The sequence below is a fragment of the Suncus etruscus genome, chromosome 19 (assembly GCF_024139225.1).
Source record: "Suncus etruscus isolate mSunEtr1 chromosome 19, mSunEtr1.pri.cur, whole genome shotgun sequence".
In the NCBI taxonomy this organism is placed as follows: Eukaryota; Metazoa; Chordata; class Mammalia; order Eulipotyphla; family Soricidae; genus Suncus; species Suncus etruscus.
In genome coordinates, this window is record NC_064866.1 from 27,490,340 (window position 1) to 27,514,219 (window position 23,880).

At 42.3% G+C, this 23,880-nt stretch overlaps 1 protein-coding gene across 1 annotated transcript in view; it reads right to left on the bottom strand.

Moving 5' to 3' along the window:
• Positions 1 to 1,735: 1,735 nt before the first annotated feature.
• WDR47 (WD repeat domain 47) overlaps positions 1,736 to 23,880 on the bottom strand; it is a 47,197-nt gene continuing 25,052 nt past the window's right edge. Inside the window, 15 exon segments of the mRNA XM_049765670.1 lie at positions 1,736 to 2,253; positions 2,256 to 2,297; positions 3,431 to 3,533; positions 3,535 to 3,573; positions 3,575 to 3,622; positions 3,624 to 3,652; positions 4,115 to 4,249; positions 7,626 to 7,689; positions 7,691 to 7,800; positions 8,511 to 8,544; positions 8,547 to 8,682; positions 13,413 to 13,570; positions 16,740 to 16,815; positions 19,615 to 19,875; positions 23,427 to 23,605. Coding sequence (XP_049621627.1) covers positions 2,090 to 2,253; positions 2,256 to 2,297; positions 3,431 to 3,533; positions 3,535 to 3,573; positions 3,575 to 3,622; positions 3,624 to 3,652; positions 4,115 to 4,249; positions 7,626 to 7,689; positions 7,691 to 7,800; positions 8,511 to 8,544; positions 8,547 to 8,682; positions 13,413 to 13,570; positions 16,740 to 16,815; positions 19,615 to 19,875; positions 23,427 to 23,605 — 1,578 coding nt within the window. The 3' untranslated portion in view covers positions 1,736 to 2,089.

A 23,880-nucleotide genomic window follows, 5' to 3' on the forward strand; every position in this document is an offset into this window, starting at 1 on the left:
AGAACCTGCAAATCAAAGAAAAAGACAAATCTGGGTTCCATCCTTGGCATCACATATTGTCCTGTGCACTGGCAAGAGTAATTCTTAAGTGCAGAGCCAGAAGTAACCCTAGGATGAGGGAAAGAGAGAGGGGGGGGAGGGATGAGAGGGAGGGAGGGAAGGAAGGAGGGAGGGAGGAAGGAAGAAAGGAAGGAGGGAAGGAAGGAAGGAAGGAAGGAAGGAAGGAAGGAAGGAAGGAAGGAAGGGACGGGGGGAGGGAGGGAGGGAGGGAGGGAGGGAGGGAGGGGAGGAAGGAGAGAAGAAAGGAGGGAGAGGGAGAGATGAAAGAGAGGGAGGGAGGAAGAAGGAGGGAGGAAGGAAGAAGGAGAAAAGGAAGGAGGGAGGGAGAGAGGGAAGAAGGGAAGGAGGGAAGAAGGTAGTCATTATATGATCTCACTGAGGAAGGAGAGTATTATATGAGCTCATGGATGTGATATAAATGGAAATAAAACTGATGAACAAAAGTGATAACATGGGGGGCCGGGCGGTGGCGCTAAAGGTAAGGTGCCTGCCTTGCCTGCGCTAGCCTTGGACGGACCGCGGTTCGATCCCCCGGTGTCCCATATGGTCCCCCAAGCCAGGAGCAACTTCTGACACATAGCCAGGAGTAACCTCTGAGCGTTACCGGTGTGGCCCAAAAACAAAAAAAAAAAAAAAGTGATAACATGGACAACAGAACAAAAATTACTTGGAAGGCTACTAGAGGTGTGTAGGATAAAGGGTGAAAGATCTAAAGAAGTGTAGTGCACTTTTTTTTTTCTTTCTGAAAAAAAAAAATTTGGACAATTTAGCACTAGCGAAAGACTTTGAAAGAAGCAAATCTCATGGTGTGTTTTATCATTGGACTACAAAAAATGGGGGGTTAAAAAAACTCCACTAAATGAAAGTCACAGAGGAAGTTTTAGGTGTCAAGAGGTCTTTATTGAAATAATTGCACAGCTACACTTGTAATTACCCTTTCCATTCTATACAATATATTTAAAATGCTTGCCACATACAGTGCACAGACAGTTCAATATTAGATCCAACTCAACTGCATTGTAAATAAATTAAATAGCCCTATTTATAATTTAAAGTAAAGTTACTATACAATATGAAAATAAGGACTACATAAAGTTAGGATCTACCAGTGCTGTAGAAATAAATCATTCTGTATTACATAAACAGTGCAAGAAAAAAACGCATGTAAGCTTTTGGAGTGCAAACTTTAGGTTTTCCCATTTTTAATGATCATGCAGACATAGCATTCTCAAACCATGCTATAGTCTTGCAAAGCTTTTCGTTTTCACGAAGAAACAATGCTGGGCCAGTAAAGGTACTCTACCATCGAGTGGTGCATCACTTAATGAGGTTGTTGCTGTCTCCACAGTAGTTTAAAGGAAGGTACCTTGTTGCATTCAAAAATTTGAAATCAACAAGTTTCTGAAGCAAACATGTTTACCCTTTAAGCCTGCAACAAAAATATGAACAAAACAGCAATTATATCCATGGATTCAAACAAAACAAAAGGCCTTACCACATATGGAAGTAAGAAGCAGTTTTTCAACCGTCTTTAAACTCTCTAATGATCCTTAGTGAAAAATACCATGTCACTTTTGAAAGACACAAATTCTGACCTCTAGCTGACAAGTGATTCCTTATCGTGGAATTGTGAGAAAAGAAAATGTAAGGTGTTTGAACATCTAAATTCAATCTGTGTAGAACTTAGCCGTGATACATTAGAATAATATGCCTTAAAGTATCTTTGTTCAGCTTCAACGTATATATAAAACAGTTATTTAGGCAAAGACCAGGAATGCATTAATACTAAAACCGTTAAACACATTGTCCACCTTGACTTGGAGTGACATTGACGACGAAGAGCTCTCCCGCAGACTTTGGCAACAAGCTACTACATAGAGCAGGACACAGCAGCACAGGCTCACTGAAAGAAAGCACTCGCAGAGTAACACACCACAACACCTTATCGAAGGGATACATAGCGGGGAGACGGGCTTCCTCCTGCTAAGCCACTTTCTTGGTCAGTCCATGTTCTTCCAACTCAACATCTTCACATCTCCAGTAGTCTTACGTCTCTGTCTTTTTCACCGCCCAGAGTGACACAGGGGTGTAACTCTAGCCGCTGTAAGTCCCAGAGGGTTACAGTTCTGTCTGCAGAGGATGAGAGGAAGGATAGATCCTGGGTTGTGCCACCGGCACAGATCACTTTGTCTTGTGCTCCCCCACCACCATGATAGGGAGCTGTTTTAGTGAGGTTCCTAAATGAAAAAGGAAAGGGAAATTAACAATACAAAGTAAATCAATGTGTAGTTTTCTCAGATTTCCTCTTACCTTCCGATTTTAAAAATATCAGAAACTTTAAAAAAATATTTTATTTTAAGCCCCCACAGTATCCTAAATTTTTTAATACAATATGCAAAAAGATTAAGCAGAGATAAAAGTACCAAATAGTTCAATGAGTTACAAATCCTGATAACCACAGTTCAGACAGCTGTCCTCTCCCTGAATGCTCTCAGCTTGATTTCTCGTGACTCCAAAGCCAGTCACTTATATCTCAAAATCCCTTAATTAGTTTCTTTCCTCTTCTAATATAAAGTTTAGAGAACTTTAAGAGTTGTATTCATATACTTTTGTTTTGTTTTTGGGTCACACCCGGCAGTGCTCAGGGGTCAGTCCTGGCTCTGCGCTCAGAAATTGCTCCTGGCAGGCACAGGGGTCCATATGGGACACCAGAATTTGCACCACAGTCCATCCAGGATCAGCTGCTTGCAAAGCAAACACCTTACTGCTGTGCTATCCCTCTGGCCTGCATTCATATTTCTTGTTCCTTCATTTCTTATACCTCTTTCCTATTGCACATATACCTAACCATGAATTAAATATACATGGCCAATTATATAAAACAGATCCTCCAGTAACATCAATTCATTATAAAATTGATGAGAAAAAAACAAGACAAGGACCAGAGTTGGTAGCAACGCAGCTAGGGTATTTGCCTTGCACACAGCTGACCAAGGATTGGACTCGGGTTCATTTCCTGGCATCCCATAGCTAGAATTGATTTCTGAGGGCAGAGTAAGGAGTAAATCCTGAGTGCCATTCAGTGTGGCTCCCCCCGCCCCCAAAAAAGAAAACCAGACAGACATAACAGAAAAGCATTAGAATTAGGGGGCTCACAGTCTCATGGAATGAAAGTCCTAACTGTTCACCTGTTAGCTATTGATTGTTTAGGACCAGTTTGCATAGAAAGAAGAGCAAAGTTTGGCAGGACAGTTGCCTGTCTATGCTAATCCAGCCCAGTTAGGCCTTTACATTTCAAAGACGTGGAGTAAGCTAATGCCAAAGGTCTCTGAAAGTCTTCTGGGAGAGCTAGTAACAAAATTTTAATTACCTTGTAGGTCTGTGACCTTTATTTTCATATCATAAGATCCTGTTAACAAGTAGTGAGCTCCAGGAGAAAATCGAACAGAGCGAACATCGCTGGAATGGGGGTAGGTAACTCTGTACCATTCTCCCTCCTCTAATATCATACAAACATGCAGCTAGAATCTTCTTGTCCTGTGGCTAAGAGGCGGCCACTGGGACTCTACAGCTACAGACGCCACTGCACTCCCTGCAAAAAGAGAAATGGAGACTTCAATACGGAAAAACCAATAGAACTAATTGCATCAGCCCCATATAGTCAAGCAACCATCCAATTCAAATTAATATTACATCAACAGGGGGCCCGTACTAATCATGGAAGATGAAGCAGCAGAGCTATTCCAAACCACACCTGCACCCTGGACGATAAATTCCACCAATTACATGAATTACGATTCCAGGCTAGATAGCGACATTTGGTGTGGATAAAGAGCACTACAGCCAATATCCTCATTATTTTCTTAGACCTATGACCTCCACCCCTGTCCCCACCACTGCAGCTGCTCAGCCCAATTTTCAAAACAGGCACCACAACTTCTTATTGTAAAAAATAAAGGTTATTGTTCCTATTATCTCGATATAGGAGAAGTGGGAGTACATAAATTATAAATTATATCTCTTATAAATTTGTTTAAATTGGAGAAAAACCTACCAGTGCCATGGAATGTTGTGCCCAACAACACGAACACAAACTCGGTACTCGAAGATCCCAGAAATCTGACGGTTTTATCTTGAGAACCAGACGCAATCATCCAGCGCTCCACGTATAAAAGTGCTAAAATGTGCCCTAGAATAGATCATATACAGCTATACCACTCCTAGGAATATACCCTAGGAACACAAAAATACAATACAAAAAACCCCCTTCCTTACCACCTATATTCATTGCAGCACTATTTTGCCATAGCCAAGACTCTGGAAACAACCAAGATGCCCTTCAACAGACGAATGGCTAAAGAAACTGTGGTACATATACACAATGGAATATTATGCAGCTGTCAGGAGAGATGAAGTCATGAAATTTTCCTATACATGGATGTACACGGAATCTATTATGCTGAGTGAAATAAGTCAGAGAGAGAGAGAAAAACGCAGAATGGTCTCACTCATCTATGGGTTTTAAGAAAAATGAAAGACATTCTTGCAATAATAATTTTCAGACACAAAAGAGAAAAGAGCTGGAAGTTCCAGCTCACCTCAGGAAGCTCATCACAAAGAGTGATGAGTTTAGTTAGATAAATAACTACATTTTGAACTTTCCTAATAATGAGAATGTATGAGGGAAATTGCGAACCTGTTTAGAGTACACGGTGGGAGGTCGGGGGTGGGGAGGGGGAGACTTGGGACATTGGTGATGGGATTCTTGCATGGTGATGGGTGGTGTTCTTTATATGACTGAAACCCAAACACAATATATATGTAATCAAGGTGTTTAAATAAAAAAAAAAGAAAAAAAAATAAGATCTGGGACTCAGATCTCGCCGATAGATATTTTCAGTATATTATTGTAACTCTCATTTCCTCTTCTGCTGAAAATAAATGCCTGGGTTAAATGTCAAAAAAAAAAAAATAGATCATATACTCAGAACTGTGGAACAGTACATTCTTCTTTAATACATTCAAAACTTATTGGGCATACAACAATCTCTTCAATCACATATACTATATGGTGAAATTTTTCACTAAGACTGGACTGGCAGTTTTCAAAAATTTAAAGTTGAGTAGAAATACGACATCAAACTATACTAGTAATCTATCTTGATAACTCAGTATTTCAGAACATCACAATGAGTACTGAAAAAGTGTTATCATCCGGGGCCGGAGCGATAGCACAGTGGTAAGGCATTTGCCTTGCATGTGACCAACACAGGGTGAACCCCAGTTTCAATACTGGCATCTCATATGGTCCTCCGAACCTGCCAGGAGCAACTCTGAGCACAGAGCAGAAGTAACCCCTGAGGGCCGCCCAGGTGTGACTCAAAAACAAACAAACAAAAAAGTGTTATCAATTGAATTGATAGTCAATTTCCCATAGAGGACGTACAGAATTGTGGTGTTAGAGTAAAACCTTAATAGAAAACATACTTGGGTCCTATTTCAGCAGTGTCACATTTATCTTACTCCATGTGAATTTTAAAATATACTAGACATAATTATTCATACTCTTAGTTTTTTGTTTTGTTCTTTTGCTTTGTCTTAAATTTTGCAGGGAAGCCATACTCAGCAGTGCTTAGGGCTTAGTCACGACTCTGTTGTACTCAGGAATTAATCCTAGAAGCTCAATGAATCGTATGTAGTGCCAGGAATCAAACCTGAGTGAAGAACCCCACCCATTGTCCTAGCTCTCCAACCCCATATTCTTAAAGTATTTATGTGTAAATCTGTTAAAAAAAAAAAAAAAAAGAGTCTTTGAAAAAAATGTTAGCAACTTATAATTGATTCAAAATGTCAAATTTTAGAGTTTAGCTTTATTCATCTATACCTGAGTAGGTATTACCACATCACAATAATTAAAAGATCATTCTCATATGTGGTATCTAAAGAAACATAAAAAGGAACAGCTAGGGGGCCTAGGAGATAGCACGGAGGCAGGGCGTTTGCCTCGCAGGCAGAAGGTACTTGGGCGTCCCATATGATTCCCTGTGCTGCCAGGCTGGGTGTGGCCCATAAACCAAAAAAAAAAAAAAAAGGAACAACTAGGGGCCAAAGTGAGAGCACAGCAGGTAGGGCACTTGCCTTGCATGCAGCTGATCCAGGTTCAATTCCTGGGATCCCAAATAGTCCCCCAAACCTGCCAGGAGTAATTTCTGAGTGTAGAACCAGAAATAACCCCTGAGCACTACTGGATATGACCAAAACCCTTATCCCCCAAAAAGAGAAACAACAAACTGCCAAAGTCATAGGAACTGGAGATTTCTTTCTTTTTTTTTTTTAATTTTTATTGTGACCAAAGTGCATTACAAATCTTTCACTGCATCATTTATGGTACAGTGACAATGAATGAGGGCATATCCCACCACCAGTGCTGTCCTCCCTCCACCCCTGTTCCCAGCATGTATCCCATATCTCCCTCCTTTATCCCCCAGAATGCTAGTGCAACTGATCTCCACTTTACAGCTTGTTGTAGATTGATCATCCATTCTGCCGTCATTGGAGATAAAAAAGATAAGAAAAAAGGAAGAAAAAAATTTGGTAACAACTACCAAAAAAAGAAGAGAAAAAAAAAAGAAGAAAAATGGAAGAAAAAAGAAAAAAATGCACCCAGCAAAGAAAAAAAAAAAAAAATCACCAAATAATAACCACAAGAGTGAAAAAAAAAAAGTGGAAGAAAAAAGAGAAGGAAAATAAAGTCAAAAACTAACAAATCGGGCCCAGAGAGATAGCACAGTGGCGTTTGCCTTGCAAGCAGCCGATCCAGGACAAAGGTGGTTGGTCTCGAATCCTGGTGTCCCCATAGGGTCCCCCCATGGCCTGCCAGGAGCTATTTCTGAGCAGACAGTCAGGAGTAACCCCCTGAGCAACCACGGGTGTGACCCAAAAACAAACAAAAAAAAAAAGCCAAAAAAAAAAAACTAACAAATCAAAACAAGAAAAAGAAGGGGTGCTGGAAGTGGCAGGATTATGGCGTTCCCCTCCACTTTTTTTTTTTTTTTTTTTGCATAGGCACAGTAAGCAATTGGGGAAGAAAGGGAATTCCCCGTGGCCTAAGAGATTCGGGGTTTCTCCGTCCTTGAAGCATACCCATCATGGGATTAACCCCTGGCTCCATATATATATTCATTTACACAACAACAGTGACTGGATAGAACCTCTAGAACAATAAAGACTCTATCCGAGGACCCTGTCCTATGACCTGCACAAATACCAAGATCGCTAAGCTACAGTGGTTTGATTTTCTACCAACAACTGAGAGGAAAGTTTCCTGGCACACAAAAAAAGCCTTTGGGATGGGGTTAATGAGTATATAGAAAACTGGGAGATTTCTATCTACAGAATCAAACTCACATGTTGGGAGTTGGCTAAGAAGAGACCACTGGTGGAAAAAAGTGAGCTCTCTGTGATGGGTATGGTATTGAAATGATGTATACATAAAAAACAAAAATAACAGTATCATAAATCCTGGTATCTCAATAAGATATAAAATAAACATTTACACTACTTACCAGTGTGTCCACTCAGAGCATGGAGGCCCCTGTCCTCTACTGACAATCAGGTCGTATAGATGTTACCAATCCCCTGCTCCAGCACTTATTAAATTGCTCCACACTTCTGGACCTTCCACTAAATGCCAAGTCTCTAATTGTCCCCATACATGCATACTAAATTCCAGATCTGGTACTGAAACAGCAATAAGAATTAAAAAATAAAAAGAAGAAGATACTCAATCTTTACTGTGATAACTTGAGACTATTAATCTATCTCAAATAGACAAAGAATAGTAAGAGCTGTATGGCTTATATTTTCATTTAGGAATTTATTTTACAATAGATTCTTATTTATTGACTTTATTGAGCAAAAAATACTTCAGAAAGTAATATCCTGATTCAGGTATCATCTTCCCTAAAACAGCAGTGTGTTAATTTTTTTGTCTTTTACCTTATTAGATAAAAGGAAGAGGGAGCCCTAACTAAAAATATTCACCAATACAATTCAAGTGTTTTTTAGACAGACCTGGTCTCCTGTAGGAAATTCAGTTAGAAAGATTAGTGTTTTATAAACATCACTAAGAATCAAAATGTAAGAAATTCTTAGCGCCGGGGATTGAGCGGTTGGCACAAGCGGTAAAGGTGTCTGCCTAGGATGGACCACAGTTCGATCCCCCAGCATCCCCCACATGGTCCCCCAAGCCAGGAGCGAGATTCTGAGCGCATAGCCAGGAGTAGCCCCCTGAGTGTCACCGGATGTGGCCCAAAAACCAAAAAAAAAAATCTTAGAGTATATTCTTAGATTTTATTAAAGATAAAACTAGATACATATCAGAGACACCCACCATGGGGGTGGGGGAGAACCTCTAAAGACAAACATTAACAAGCATATTTGGACCCTACCTGTTGCATTACAAGTCTCTGCATTGAAAGGGCAGAAACTTTGACATATTTGTCATTTGATCCTGTTGCTAATAATTGCCCACAAAGGACTCCAGGCCAACAGTAAATGGATCCTTTATGATGTTTATTCCTTTTAAAACGGACCACTGGCTGCTTAGGTGTTTCATGTGCACTGGAAGAAAAATTACAGAAAAAGATTTTGGTGTCTTGTTTGCTCCAGTTAATGAAAAATTTAAAATCTAGATGATGGCTAATTCTTAAAAGTAGGAGGCAAAAAAAAATGAAGATAACATGTTAATAATAATTGTCAAAACTTACTGTTATAAACTGAGTAAACTTACAATGTAAAAAAAAATTTAAAAAGTTTCAGTATAAAACAATTTATACTAAAACCCTAACTTCACACCACATAGGGAATAGGATAATCCTTAAAGGCTCTATTTCACATTGTTTTTCTTTGTGGGGGGGCACACCCCGGTGATGCTCAGAGGTTTTAAAACTCTGTGGTCAGAAATCGCTTCTGGCTTGGGAGACCATATGGGACACAGGGATCTCGAACCCAGGTGCATCCTGGGTCAGCACGTGCAAGGCAAACGCCCCTAAAGCTGTGCTTATCGTTCCAGCCACTATTTTCACATTTCTAGATACAGAGGTCTGATATTGTCACCCATGTGGAGCAGAAGTCTTTCAACACCACAAAAGCACCGAGGGGGGAGAGTAAAGGAACATGCGAGAGAAAACTATAGTTATTCCATGGTAAGTATGCTTCAAGGGTGGAGAAACCCTGTGTCTCTTAGGCCAAGGGAATTCTCTTTCTGATTTCCCCAAGATTTACTGTGTCACAAAATTTACTGGCACAAAAAATATTTTTTATTTATTTATCTTTTTTTTTTGGGGGGGGGGGGCCACACCACGGCGTGTGCTCAGGGGTTACTCCTGGTGTCTGCTCAGAAATAGCTCCTGGCAGGCACGGGGGACCATATGGGACACCAGGATTCAAACCAACCACCCTTAGGTCGTGGATCAGACTGCTTGCAAGGCAAACGCCGCTGTGCTATCTCTCCGGCCCTATTTATTTATCTTTTTTTTTTTTTGACTTTCTTTGTTATGGTGTGGATATTGAAGTTTGTTGTCTCCCATTTTTTTTTTCTTTTCCTTTTTATGCTATCATGTTTTTATTCAGGATACCGTGGTATTATGTGGTGCTTGTCTATATTGCCGGTAGTGTTCACTGGCTCATTTTATTTGATTTTCTTTTGTATTGTTGTGGTATCTCCAATTCCTTTTCCCCCCTCCCTACCTCAAACTGAGGTGGACAGCCCCTAGAAGGACTCCGCCTTATTTACGATCTTATTTGAGTTTTACCCCATTTTACTGCTTTTCCTTTCTTCAACCAAAACCACATAACTTGAACTATCTAGTTCTGCCTCTCAAATAGAGGGGGAAATAATGGAGGGTACCAAGACCAAACAGCTGTATGATCACTAAGTAGTAAGCTAGACACAAGGAGACCCACTCATTCTAGCGGCCTGAAGGGTGAGGGTAGGGGATATGGAATGCAAGATGGGAACGGGGGGGGGGGGGGGGTAAGGGAGGACAGATTTGAGGATGGGAATACCTTTTTTTTTTTTTTTTTTTTTTTTTTGGGTGTTTTGGGCCATACCCCGGCAGTGGCTCAGGGGTTACTCCTGGCTGTCTGCTCAGAAATAGCTCCTGCAGGCATGGGGGACCATATGGGACACTGGGATTTGAACCAACCACCTTAGGTCCTGGATCAGCTGCTTGCAAGGAAAACACCGATGTGCTATCTCTCCGGGCCCAGGAATACCTTTAATTCAATGTTAATATGTACCTAAAACATTACTGTGAAAGATATGTAAGCCACTATGATAAATAAAAATTATATATTAATAAAAAATATATAAAAATAAAATTTTAACTCAAAATATAAAAATGGCTAAGGATCTAACTCAGTGTAGAGAAATGCCATATATAGGTGTACTTATGTGTGTGTGTGTGTGTGTGTGTGTGTGTGTGTATGTAAGGTTCTGAGTTTAATCACTGGTACTATGAAACAAAAATATTTTTTTAAACAATATACTTCTAAATTCAAAATTTTCAGTAATTATTAAATATAACTTACAAGAGGTAAGTATAACTTACAGTGATGAGGAAAAGTTTCTTAAATGTTTTTAGGTCTTATATATATTTTAAACTTCCCTTTTTCAAAGACTGCCCCCATTTTAGAATTCTAGCCCTGCAAACAGAAACCCCTGCCAGAAGAACGGGGAGCTGCAGAAACAAGAGGCCTCAGACAGTTCGAAAAAGGCCTCTACAGTTAGGAGTTAAGATAAGCAAGTTCTGCTCTCACAGCTCCCAAGGACAGCAAGCCCGGGAGATAAAGACTCGGGCATGTGGAATCAAGGCCCGTTTATACTTACTATTATGTTATAGCTGCCACTTTAAGTAAGTTTTAAGTTTTATAGGATATATGTATATCAATAAGTTAAGTTAGCCATTAAGTATTCTTTTTTTTTTTTTTTTTTTTTTTTTTTTTTGGTTTTTGGTTTTTGGGCCACACCCGGCGGTGCTCAGGGCTTTCTCCTGGCTGTCTGCTCAGAAATAGCTCCTGGCAGGCACGGGGGACCATATGGGACACCGGGATTTGAACCAACCACCTTTGGTCCTGGATCGGCTGCTTGCAAGGCAAACGCCGCTGTGCTATCTCTCCGGGCCCCCATTAAGTATTCTTATATTATTGCTAATAATTATAAGCCTAGAGTGATTTCAGCAGTACCAACCAGAGGGGGCTCTCGGCGCCAGAGAGCCCAACTTCCATGCTTCTGAGGCTGACGTATGTGCCACTCTATGCAAAGGAATCTAACAATTAGCTACATTTGAACCTTGAGTTTTAGTGATCCCCTTTCTTCTCTGTAACTAATAAGGCCAGATTGTTCCCATCCTGGCCCACTGTGATAAGCTGACACTTGCAATACTAGGGTTGATAAGTTTTAATGACCATCTCTTTGTTCATTGAATATGTTTCTTTCTTCTGGCTAGTTATGATGTAAAAATGCACAAACTGCGCCTGCGCCTGTAAGAAATGATGACACTGTTCCTTTAAAAAATGATCTATATAAATCTTGCTCAGACAAAGCTTGAGGTCTTTGCTTTGGGATCTGTCCCAGAGCACTGACCCTAGATCCAGAATAAAATCTCAACTGTGCTCTTGCATGGTCTCTAAGTCACTCCTTGAAACTCTCAGGGTGCCCTAAGGATGGGGATTTTTCCCAGACCCTAACAATAGGAGGGAAGGCTCCCTGAACCTGTTTCAATTTTTTCACTATATACGGTCCTCAAGCACTACTCAGAGTAACCCCCAAACACAAAGCCCTTAGAACTGCTGTATCTCAGGGCTGAAGTGACAGCACAAAAGTAGGGTATTTGCTTTGCACGCAGCTGACCCTGGACAGACCCTGGTTCAATCCCTGGCATCCCATATAGTCCCCCAAGCCTGCCAGAAGCGATTTCTGAGCAAAGAGCCAGGAGTAATTCCTAAGCACTACTGGGTATGGCCCAAAACCAAAAAGAAACTATTGTATCCCACCTCCCAAAATATGTCATGGAAACAAGAAAGACTAGAACACTGATTTAAAAATCAGGCTAAATAAAAAATAAAATTTAAGGACTTCTCTCCCCATCCCCACCCTCCACATTGGTAGCCTACTTGAGTTCAAAAGAGGCTCCTCCTGCCAGGAGTGATTTCTGAGTGTAGAGCCAGAAAATTTTCAATCACATTATTGTAGATAGCTACATTAAAAATTAAAGCAGGACTGGCAGTATAAAACAAACCAAAAAAAAAAAAAAAAAAAGAAAAGGCTCCTGTCTCAGTGGTCCAGAATTATTCCCAGCAGTGCTTGGAGGACTTGTGATACTGAAGAGCAAGATAGATCTCCCACATGTTATTTTTTTAGAGTGTGGAATAGCTATGCTAAAGATTCTTTTTTATTTTCCCCCAATGGGTTATTTTTCCTTTTCCTTTTTTTTTGGGGGGGGTGGGTTTGGGTCACACCCGGCAGTGCTCAGGGGCTACTCCTGGCTCTATGCTCAGAAATCGTCCCCTGGCAGGTTCGGGGGACCATGTGGAATGCCGGGATTTGAACCATCCTTCTGCATGCAAGGCAAATCTCCATGCTATCTCTCCAGCCCCTTATTTTTTGCTTTTGAGTCATACTCAGCAGTATTCAGGACTTACTCCTGGTTCTATCTATGCTCAGGAATCACTCCTGGCAGTGCTTGAGGACCACAAGTGATCTGAGAATCAAACAGGATTGGGGTCATGTGGAAGGCAAGCAACTTATCAGCTCTCAACCACTGTACAATAACTCCAGCCACAGAGATTCTTTTAAAAAAAGGGGACAGGGTACTGGAGCAATGGGGTCATAGAGCACTTGCCTGGCATGCAGGCAATCGCAATTCTATCTTCAGCACCCCACATGGTCTTCCAAGCACAGGTGAGAGTAATTCCTTGTGCAGAGCCAGAAGTAACCATTGAGCACTGCCAGGTGTGACCCATCACAAAAACAAAAACAGGAGGAAGAGGAGACGAAAATAACTAAGAGGACTGCACAAACAATAGCCCAAAGGAAACATATTTTTTGGGGGGTGACATTCAGTTCTGATAAAGGCTTTCTCCTGCCTCTACACTCAGAAATCACTCCCAACAAGACTGGAAAGTACACAGGAGTGCTAGGAATCAAATTCAGATGATCACTTCTGCAGGCAAGGAAAGAAAATAGAAATTCAAGCTATTGAATGGCAATCCCAAAAAGAGACATTAATGCAGATAGCTACATTAAAAATTAAAGCAGGACTGGAAGTATAAAATATATATATCCTTACCTCCGATCGATCGCTTCTGGATAGGCACAAACTCTCAGAGTTTTTGAATTCGAACCAACAGCATATAAACCACCTCGTGGATGAAAAGCAACAGCCCTAACAGCTTGTGTGTCTTCTAGAGTATTGATGCAAACAAACTGTTTTTTTGACTTGTCATCCTACAAAAAAACATGAAAATTATCCAATGAAAAAGAATCATTTTAGAGAATTCATCTTTATTCCATTTCAAATCATCTGAACAGTTAGCATTTGAGGTGCACTACCTATAGTTTTAAGGACAAATCCAAATTATTCCTATTTTTGTTTTGTTTTTGGATCACACCCAGCACTGCTCAGGGGTTACTCCTGGCTCAACGCTCAGAAATTGCTCCAGGCAGGCTCAGGGGACCATATGAATGCCAGGATTTGAACCACTGACCTGCATGCAAGGCAAACGTTCTACCTCCATGCTATCTCTCCGGCCCCATAAATTATTCCAGTTTTTTGTTTGTTTGTTTGTTTGTTTGTTTTTTGGTTTTTGGGCCACACCTGGCGGTGCTCAGGGGTTACACCTGGCTGTCTGCTCAGAAATAGCTCCTGGCAGGCACGGGGGGACCATATGGGACACTGGGATTCGAACCAACCACCTTAGGTCCTGGATCGGCTGCTTGCAAGGCAAACGTCGCTGTGCTATTTCTCCGGGCCCCAATTATTCCAGTTTTTATAGGTTTTTACCACTCATCGCTAAACTAAAAGCCCAGACAGCTCATTCAAATTTTCTTTGCTTATTATAACAAAAGATGATATTCCCATATTAACTTTCCTTTAACTGTCAAAACAAAAAAGTTAACCTATAATACATAGTCAATCATACAAAAACAATACAGCATCCTTTGTTTTAACAGTAGGAAGTATACAGGAGTAAAATCTAATCCATTTGGAATAAAAGATAAAGTGTTTGTTAACTCTAGCACAAACACTCTCAGGCCAGGTAGGGAGAAAACTCAAGGATGCAAGCCCTATATGCTCAAGTCTCTGAGTGTGCTCTCCATCACTGAATGGTCCCTAGCACTGCTCAGAGTAGCCTAGTGGCACCCTCCACAACTAGGATGATCCTGGTAATTTTCAATGCTGCTGGCCTAAATACTGACACCACTGGGCTCAACATCACCAGGAAAGGCCCAACAATTGGGCTCAACATCACCAAACACCAATTAGGAGGTCCAACCCATGCTCACACCTCAAGTCCTGAAAGACTTAATACTTCAATATTTCAAAAGTGAAGTAGCAAAATATCCTTTTAAAACTAAAAATTAGGGGCCAGAGAGATAGCACAGCAGCAGGGAGTTTGCCTTGCACACAGCCGATTCAGGACAGATGGTGGTTCGAATCGCGGCATCCCATATGGTCCCCCAAGTCTGCCAGGAGGGGTTTCTGAGTGCAGAGTCAGGGGTGACCCTTGGGCATCACCAGGTATGACCCAAAAAGAAAAAAGAAAAAAAAAAGATAAGGCACTTGCCTTGTACATGGTTGACCCCAATTCAATCCTTGGCATCCCATATGGTCCCTCCAACCCTACCAAGAGTGATTCCTTAGTGCAGAGCCAGGAATAACTCCTGAGCATCAGCAGGTATTTCCTCAAAAAAAAAAAAAAACCTACTTATAATTATTTTAAATAAAAAAATAGGGACTGGAGCGGTGGCCCAAAGCAGTAAGGCATCTGCCTTGCCAGCACTACCGTAGGACAGACCACGGTTAAATCCCCCGACGTCCCATATGGTCCCCAAAGCCAGGAGCGATTTCTGAGCACATAGCCAGGAGTAACACCTGAGCATCACTGGGTGTGGCCCCCCCCCAAAAAAAAACAAAAACAAAAAAAAATTAAGTAAATAAATAAAAATTATTTTAATCAGAACATTTGAGCTTTGGGGGGAGAAGGCCTCCTTAATAGTACTTATTCTGAAGTGCACAGTCCACTTCAAACAATATTTAGCATAGCTCTATGGTCCTAAAGATGCTATATGCTATGAGCTGAGTTGGTGTCAGTTGGGGGCCACCAATACCACTTCTGCAGGTGCCAGGATAAAGCTCGGGAGCTCTACACGCAAGGCATGTAGTCCAGCCCTTTAAGCCATCCTCTCCAGTCACTCATTTTTATTTTAAACTGATAAGCTATCTGCCCACAGGAAGCCAAATTTAAATAATTCTGTATAAAAATTTTGGTAATTCCTGAGGCTGAAGTGCTAGTACAGCAGGTAAGGTGTTTGCCTTGCACATGGCAAGTTTGGCCCCTGGTATCCCATAAGGTCCCCTGAGCACCATCAGGAGTGATCCCTAAGCATAAAGCCAGGAGTTATTTCTGAGTATTGTTGCATGTAGTACCAAAACAAAACAGTAACTAATCGGCTGTCACTTAAAGACAAATTTCAGGAGCCAGAGAGATAGTACAGGGGTTAATGCACTTGTAGTGTATGCAGCCATCCCCAGTTTGACCACCATGACTACTGATAGTTCCCTAGGCACTGACAGGGATAGAGACCCAGGAGGATAGAACTAAGAATAACCCTGGATCTAGGCATTCCATGAACCCCTAAGACCAATATGTCATTCCCCCGAGCATTTGAGTATCATTTGTCTGCACTAGACTGATTTCTGCTGAAAGTTGCCCTGAACCCAAATACTGCTGGTTGTGGTTTATATAAAAATAAAATGAAAATCCCATTTAAAAAAAAAAAAAAAAAGAATAACCCTGGAGCCGCAGCAATAGCTCAGTGGTAGGGCATTTGCCTTGCATGAGGCTGACCGAGGTTCATATGGTCCCTCTGAGCCTGCCAGGGGTAACCCCAGGGCGCCAGAGTGTGGTCCAAAAACAAGAACAACAAAATGACCTGCCTTTCTAGTGTTTCTTGAAAACCTAAAGAAATAGAAACATAAGCCTGTAAATTTCAATGGACAAATTTCAATTTGAAATTCCTGTGTAATTCAGTGTAACAAAACGATACTATACTACTTTTTGATTCAAGTATCTGAAATGTCTTTGTGTATTAAAACTTTAGAGTGAATAATGCTACATAAATAAAGAATGGCTTGTCTAAAGCAAAAAATAATGAGAAGCTACATAAATATCAGTAAATAAAGAATGGCTTGTCTAAAGCAAAAAATGATGAGAAGCCCAAGGAAAAATGATGAGAGTAGTAATTATTAGGCTATTACCCCAGAATTTTGAGAATAGCAAATAACATCAGATTCTTTGCCAGAGTCACGACCAGTAACCTATTGATAAACCAACATTAACAAAAATTACAAGCATACAGAAGCACAGTGAAACTTTCTTCCCCAAAGTATTACCTCTTCCCCTTTTGACCTTGATAGAGTTCCTGATGTGTCTCCAAGAGTTGGCTTAATGACCGAATGTTCAGATGAGCTGTTGGAATATCAGTAAAAGTTTAATCTGAATATCAAAGCAAACACCAAATTAATTTATCCTTTCAATCTCTTAATCGGGAGAATTACTCTCTCTCACTGACCCTAGTCAATTATTCTCTGACTATGCACAGAAGACACTGGACTCAGGGAACCAATTAGAGTTACAAAGGAGCAAAAAGTCATTTTAGGAGATTAAAACAGAACCAAAGAGTTGTACAGTAGGTAGTGCGCTTGCCTTGTATGTGGTCGATCTAGGGTTCTATCACCATCATCCATATGGTCCCCTAACACTGCCAAAGCTTGATTCCTGAATGCAGAGCCAAGAGTAAACCCTGAGCATCATTAGGTGTGGCTCAAAAGACAAATACATGGGCCAGAGAGTTAGCACACTTGTGCTCAGGTGTTATTCTTGGCTCTGGGACCATATGGGATGCCAGGGACCAGACCAGGATCAGAGAAGACAAACTTCCTACCCACTGTACTATCACTCTGGCCCCAAAAATAATTTTTTGAAAGGTACCAATAGAAAAAAGTATATGTGTGCAGAGAAATAGCAAAAATGGTAGGGCATTTGCCTTGCACGCAGCCTACCTCAAATGCATGCAGTCAACCTCAATTCAATGGCCAGCATTGTTCTGGTTCCCTATTACTGTCAAAAGGGATCACTGAGCCTGGAGTAAGATCTAAGTACAACCAAGCATAACCCAAAACTTGAAAATAAATTAATCAAAATAACAAATAAAAAAAGAGCCAAGGAGAAAATAAAGCTTGAAACTTCAAGATCTGGGACCAGAGAAGGTGAGGCGTTTTGCCTTGCATGCAGAAGGATGGTGGTTCGAATCCTGGCATACCATATGGTCCTCTGGAGCCTGCCAGAAGCGATTTCTGAGCGTAGAGCCAGGAGTAACCCCTGAGCGCTGCCGGTATACAACAAAAACCAAAAAAAAAATTTTTTTTCAAGATTTTAGGCGGTGGGTCCGGTGAGGAGGCGCTAGAGGTACGGTGTCTGCCTTGCAAGCGCTAGCCAAGGAAGGACCACAGTTCAATCCCCTCGTATCCCATATGGTCCCCCCAGGCCAGGGGCACTTTCTGAGCACTAAGCCAGGAGTAACCCTTGAGCATCAAATGGGTGTGGCCCAAAAAAACAAAAACAAAAACAAAACAAAACAAAACAAAAAAAGATCTTGGGGGGAGAGATAGCACTGCAGTAGGGCATTTGCCTTGCACATGACAGACTCAGGACAAACCTGGATTTGATTCCCGGGAACCCAAATGGTCCCTTGAGCATGCCAGGAGTAACCCCTGAGTGCTGTCGGGTGTGATTCCCCCCACCAAAAAAAAAAAACTTCAAGATCTCAAGACAAACCTGGGTTTAATTCCCGGCAACCCATATGGACCCCTGAGCATGCCAGAGCGATTTCTGAGCACAGAGCCAGGAGTAACCCCTGAGTGCTGCCAGGTGTGGACCCCCCCCCAAAAAAAAACACCAAACAAACAAAATAAAAAAAAAAAGAAAAACAGGGCCCGGAGAGATAGCACAGCGGCGTTTGCCTTGCAAGCAGCCGATCCAGGACCAAAGGTGGTTGGTTCGAATCCCGGTGTCCCATATGGTCCCCCGTGCCTGCCGGGAGCTATTTCTGAGCAGACAGCCAGGAGTCACCCCTGAGCAACGCCGGGTGTGACCCAAAAAAAAAAAAAAAAAGAAAGAAAAACAAACAAAATTTCAAGATCTCAGGATGGACCTGGATTTGATTCCTGGCAACCCATATGGTTCCCCAAGCCTGCCAGGAGCGACTTCTGAGTGCAGAGCCAGGAGTAACCCCTGAGCACTGCCAGGTGTGACCAAAATAACAACAAAAAAAATTAGCATAATGGTAGGACATTTGCCTTGATCGAGGCCAACCCAGGAGTAACCTGAGTGCTGCCGGGTGTGGCCCAAAAACAAAAACAATCAAATAATCCAAGATCTTAAAGCTTTAAATAAACTTGCTTATATAGAATGTATTTTTCTTTTTCTTTTTGGTTTTTGGGCCATACCCTGTGGCACTCAGAGGTTTCTTCTGGTCCTGTGTTCGGAAATCATTTCTGGCAGACTCGAGGAACTATACAGAATGCTGGGGATCAAACCCAGGTCATTGAGTGCAAGGCAAATACCCTCCCTGGTGAACTATCTCTCGAGCCCAAGAACTGAAATGTCTTGGTGTGAGTGAGAAAATGAAAAATAGAAGAAAAGCAGAATGAAGACCATTGAGAAACTGAGAAACCTAGGAATATAAAGGAATACAGATAGATGAAGGCAAATTAGAAAATAATGTTAGATAATAAACTCTGAAAACTATGTATGAGGTTCCAAAGATAGATTCAAAGGTGGAGAATAATACAGTTGGTAATACAGTTGGTAATAATACTGTTTACAAGCAATTGAGCCCTGTCCAATCCCCAGCACTGCATAAGGTTCCATAACACCAACAGGAATAATCCCTCAACAGAGCCAGGAAAAAGCACTGCATATCACTAGATATTGATCAAAAAAATAAATAAATAAAAGAAATTTAGCTCTTACAATGTTTCTATTTATTTGCAGTTTTCAAAAAAACCAAGTACTGGGGCTGGAGAGATAGCACAGCGGTGGGGCGTTTGCCTTGCAAGTGGCCAACAGTGGTTCAAATCCCGGCATCCCCTATGGTCCCCCGAGCCTGCCAGGAGTGATTTCTGAGTGTAGAGCCAGGAGTAACCCCTGAGCACTGCCAGCTGTGGCCCAAAACAACAACAACAACAACAAAAACCAAGTACTTACATTTGGTTGCCACAAGGAGGTGATTCCTCAAGAAAAGGTATATGATTTGTTGACCCGGAACTTCGAGGAGTGCTTGTGAGGATATCTGAAGCATCATGTGGTCCTCTCTGACTAGAATCTTGGGGTGGTGTAGCAAAACTTGTTATAGAAGAATTATTAGAACCATTGCCTTTGCTTCCGTTGCATTGCTGGCTCAGTGTTGATACCTCATTACCAAGACCATCCATTCCAATATTTAATTCACCAAGCTTTTGAATGGACCTGTAAAATAAAACATTTTAAAATAAAAACTAGGAGTCAGAAGCAGTGCACATAGCATGCATGTGTAAAACCTGGTTCAATCCCAAGCACCACAAAAAAATAAGTAAATAAAATAGTTTAAAATCACATTCCTGGGGCCGGAGACATGGCACAGTGGTGGGGAATTTGCCTTGCATGCGGCTGACCAGGAAGATCCCGGGTCAACTCCCGGCACCCAGGTCGTTTCCCCAACCTGCCAGGGGCAATTTCTGACTGCAGAACCAGGAGTGACCCCTGAGCACCGCTGGGTGCGGCCCAACAACCAATCAATCAACTAATCAATCAATAAAGTTTTAAATAAAATAAAATCACATTCCTGGGGCTGTAATGAGATAGCACAGTGGTAAGATGTTTGCCTTGCACATGGCTAACCCAGGACAGACCTGGGTTCAATCCCTGGCATCCCCAAGCCTGCCAGGAGCAATTTCTGAGCAGAGCCAGGAGTAACCCCTGAGCACTGCCAGGTGTGGCCAAAAACCAAAATAAGTAATAAGTAAAATCACATTCCTAAGACACATACAGATTGAACACGTTAAAAAGATATATATTTACATTTGACATATAATCTAGAGTATGTTTAGAACTAAAATTTATCACAACTAAAATGATCACAACAGCTTAAAACATTATCAAGACACAGAAAGAAAACCTAAAATTTCCTACATTATACCATGTAAAAGAGAAAAGTATAATGGGTATCACTGACTTTTTAAATATATCTTTTATCATTAAGACAGAAAAATGGGGGCCAGAAACAGATAACATAGCAGATAGGGCACTGGCCTTGCACATAGTCATCCTGGGTTCAATCTCCAGCATTCTATGGTCCCACAAGTGGACCCTGAATGCAGTGTCAGGAGCCCTGAGCACCAACAAGTGTGGGGGAAGGGAAGTTAAAGAGGAGGGGAGGGAAGAAGAAAAGAAAGGGGAAGGGAGAGGAAAGGAAAGGGAGGAGAGAGTAGGGGAAAGGGAAGGGGAAGGGAGGGGAGAGGAGGAGAAGAAGGAGGGGAAAGGAGGGAAGAGGAGAAGGAAGAGGAGGAGGGGAAAAGGAGAAGAGAAGCAGGGAGGGAAGGGAAGGGGAAAGAGAGGAGAGAAGAAGGGAGGGGAAGGAGGAGAGAGGAGAAGGAAGGGGAAAGGGAGAGGGGAGGGGAGGGGAGAGAGGAGAGGAGAGAAGGAAGGGGAGAGGGAGGAGAAGAGAAGGGAAGAGAGAGGGGAAAGGGAGAGAAGAGAAGAGGAGAGAAAAGGGAGGGGAGAGAAAGGGAAGGGAGGGGAGGACAGGAGGGGAGGGGAGGGGAGGGGAGGGGAGGGAGGAAGAGAGGGGAAGGGAGGGAAGGAGAGGGGAAGAGGGGAGGAGGGGAGGAGAAGGGAAGAGGGGAGGGAAGAGGAGAGGGGAGGGGAGGGAAAGAGGAGTAAAGGGGTGGGGAAGGACTGAGGAAGGGAATCTGTTTCTTCTTTCCTTCTACTATAGAATTTTATTTGAGGGAGCAGCCACACCCAGCAGTCCCTTGGGGTCTCACCTGGCTAGTATTGAGATCACTTGTAGCATAGTAAAGGGGCAAAGCAGTGCAGTGAGTTGAGTAGGGACGCCTGCATGCAGAGCAATGACTTCAGCCCTTGGAGCTATTGCCCATCTCTTTACGTTTTATTTTCTACACTTTTCTGTACAAATAATTTGGGGGATTTGGGGCACACCTGATCAACATGGATTACACCTAGGTCAGTGTTCAGGGTCACTCCTGGTGGTTCCCGGAATTAGACCTGGGCTTCCTGCATACAAGGCATATTCACAGGACCTTGGATTTATCTGCCCAGTTTTCTGCCTAATTCTTTGAGTTTGTTTTTTTTTTTTTTTTTTTGCGGGGGTAGGGGGGGTGGGGTGGGGGTGTTGAACAACACCTGATGATGCTTCGGGGCTACTCCTGTTGTGGCTCTGAGGACCATATGCAATGCCAAGGATCGAACCCAGGTTGGTCATGTGCAAAGCAAGCATCCTACCAATATACTATTTCTTGGGTCTGGCTGCATACATTTTTTGGTTGTTTTTGTTTTGGGGCCACACCCGGCAACGCTCAAGGTTACTCCTGGCTCTAAGCTCAGAAGTCGCTCCTGGCACAGGATGTGACAAATCCAGGTTCTATACCTAGCACCAGAGTTGGTTCCCCAAGCACTACCAAGAGTGACCCCTGAGCACAGAATGAGGAGTAATTCATGAAATCTTTCTACAACCCTTGCTTTTGAGTCATGCCCTACAGTGCTCAGGGCTTATTCCTGGTTCCATGCTCAGGAATAAGTATCATATGAAGGGCTGGAAATCAAACTAAGTGACTGAGGTCAACTAAGTCCAAGGCCAGCACCTTAACTGCTGTAGTGTCCATAACTGCTGTAGTGTCCTTCCAGCCTCACAACTTACTTAAATATACAGTTCAGGGCCTAAGCGATAGTATAGCAGGTAGAATTCTTGACATGCCTGACTGATCCAATTTCGATTCCCCCAAAAAAACCCAAACAAACAAAAAGAATAAAATAGGGTTGACTTCACCTTAGAAAAAACTTGCAGTTAATTGTCTGTGGGATTTATATTGGTACCTCTATTAGACTGTTGAGGCTGCCCTATTAAAATACTATAGATGGGGCCAGAGAGATAGTACAGTGGTAGGGCATTTGCTTTGCACACAACCAACCAGGGTTCTAGTCCCAGCATCCCATATATGGTCCCCCAACCCTATCAGGAGTAGTTTCTTTTTTTTTTTTTTGGTTTTTGGGTCACACCCGGCAGTGCTCAGGGGTTACTCCTGGCTCTCCACTCAGAAATCGCTCCTGGCAGGCTTGGGGGACCATATGGAATGCCGGGATTCGAACCATCATCCTTCTGCATGCAAGGCAAATGCCTTACCTCCATGCTATCTCTCAGGCCCCATGGAGTAATTTCTGAGTGCAGAGCCAGGAGTAATCCTTGAATGCCACTGATTGTAGCCCAACAACAAACAAAGAAAACAGGGAAAATGAAGCTAAGTCTGTCCTTTAGGGGCTCAGTTACTCTGGACAGAACTGGGTATGCCTAGCTAACTACTGGCAGCTTCTGCTTTTTTGAACCACCACACCTTTCTGCTCTCAATTCTTAAATGCCAAAGGATGCTAAAGAGAAGGGCAAAACTAGATGAGGCATCAGAAAGCTGTAACTGAAAACTGCAGCTCCATGTTACTTGCAATATTCAGAAAGTCAAAAAAATTTCAAACTATGGGGCCGGGCGGTGGCGCTAAAGGTAAGGTGCCTGCCTTGCCTGCGCTAGCCTTGGACGGACCGCAGTTCGATCCCCCGGTGTCCCATATGGTCCCCCAAGCCAGGAGCAACTTCTGAGCACATAGCCAGGAGTAACCCCTGAGCGTCACCGGGTGTGGCCCAAAAACCCAAAAAAAAAAAAAAAAATTTCAAACTATATTAGTGCATGCTGTTAGTAACTTACAGCACTTATTTGTACGTTAAAAATGACCAAATGACAAGACCAACCAACCTATTAAGGAATTGTTCAGTAAGATTTTGTTGCTGGTCAGGACCATCTTCTTGATTCACACCTCCTTCAAGAAGCATTTGTTGGTAGATCTGTCGCTGTTGCTCCTTCTGTTCCAAGTGTTGTTGATAGCGCAATCTTTGCCTATAATATTCCTGAAATTGTTCTGTTGAATCTCGAAGCTTAAAAATATTAGAAAAAATCACTTATTTTAGCAGACCATGATTGAGTATGCAGCCTCACTGAATGTCATTAAATGCTGGGTCATACATTGCTTTTAGAAATACAACAGTACTCGGGCTGGAGCAGTGGCATAGCAGTAAGGCATTTGCCTTGCAAGTGTCTGACCTAGGACAGATTGTGGTTCGATCCCCCGGAGTCCCATTATGGTCCCCCAAGACAGGAGTGATTTCTGAGTGCATAGCCAGGAGTAACACAAGCATCAAGGGTGTGGCCC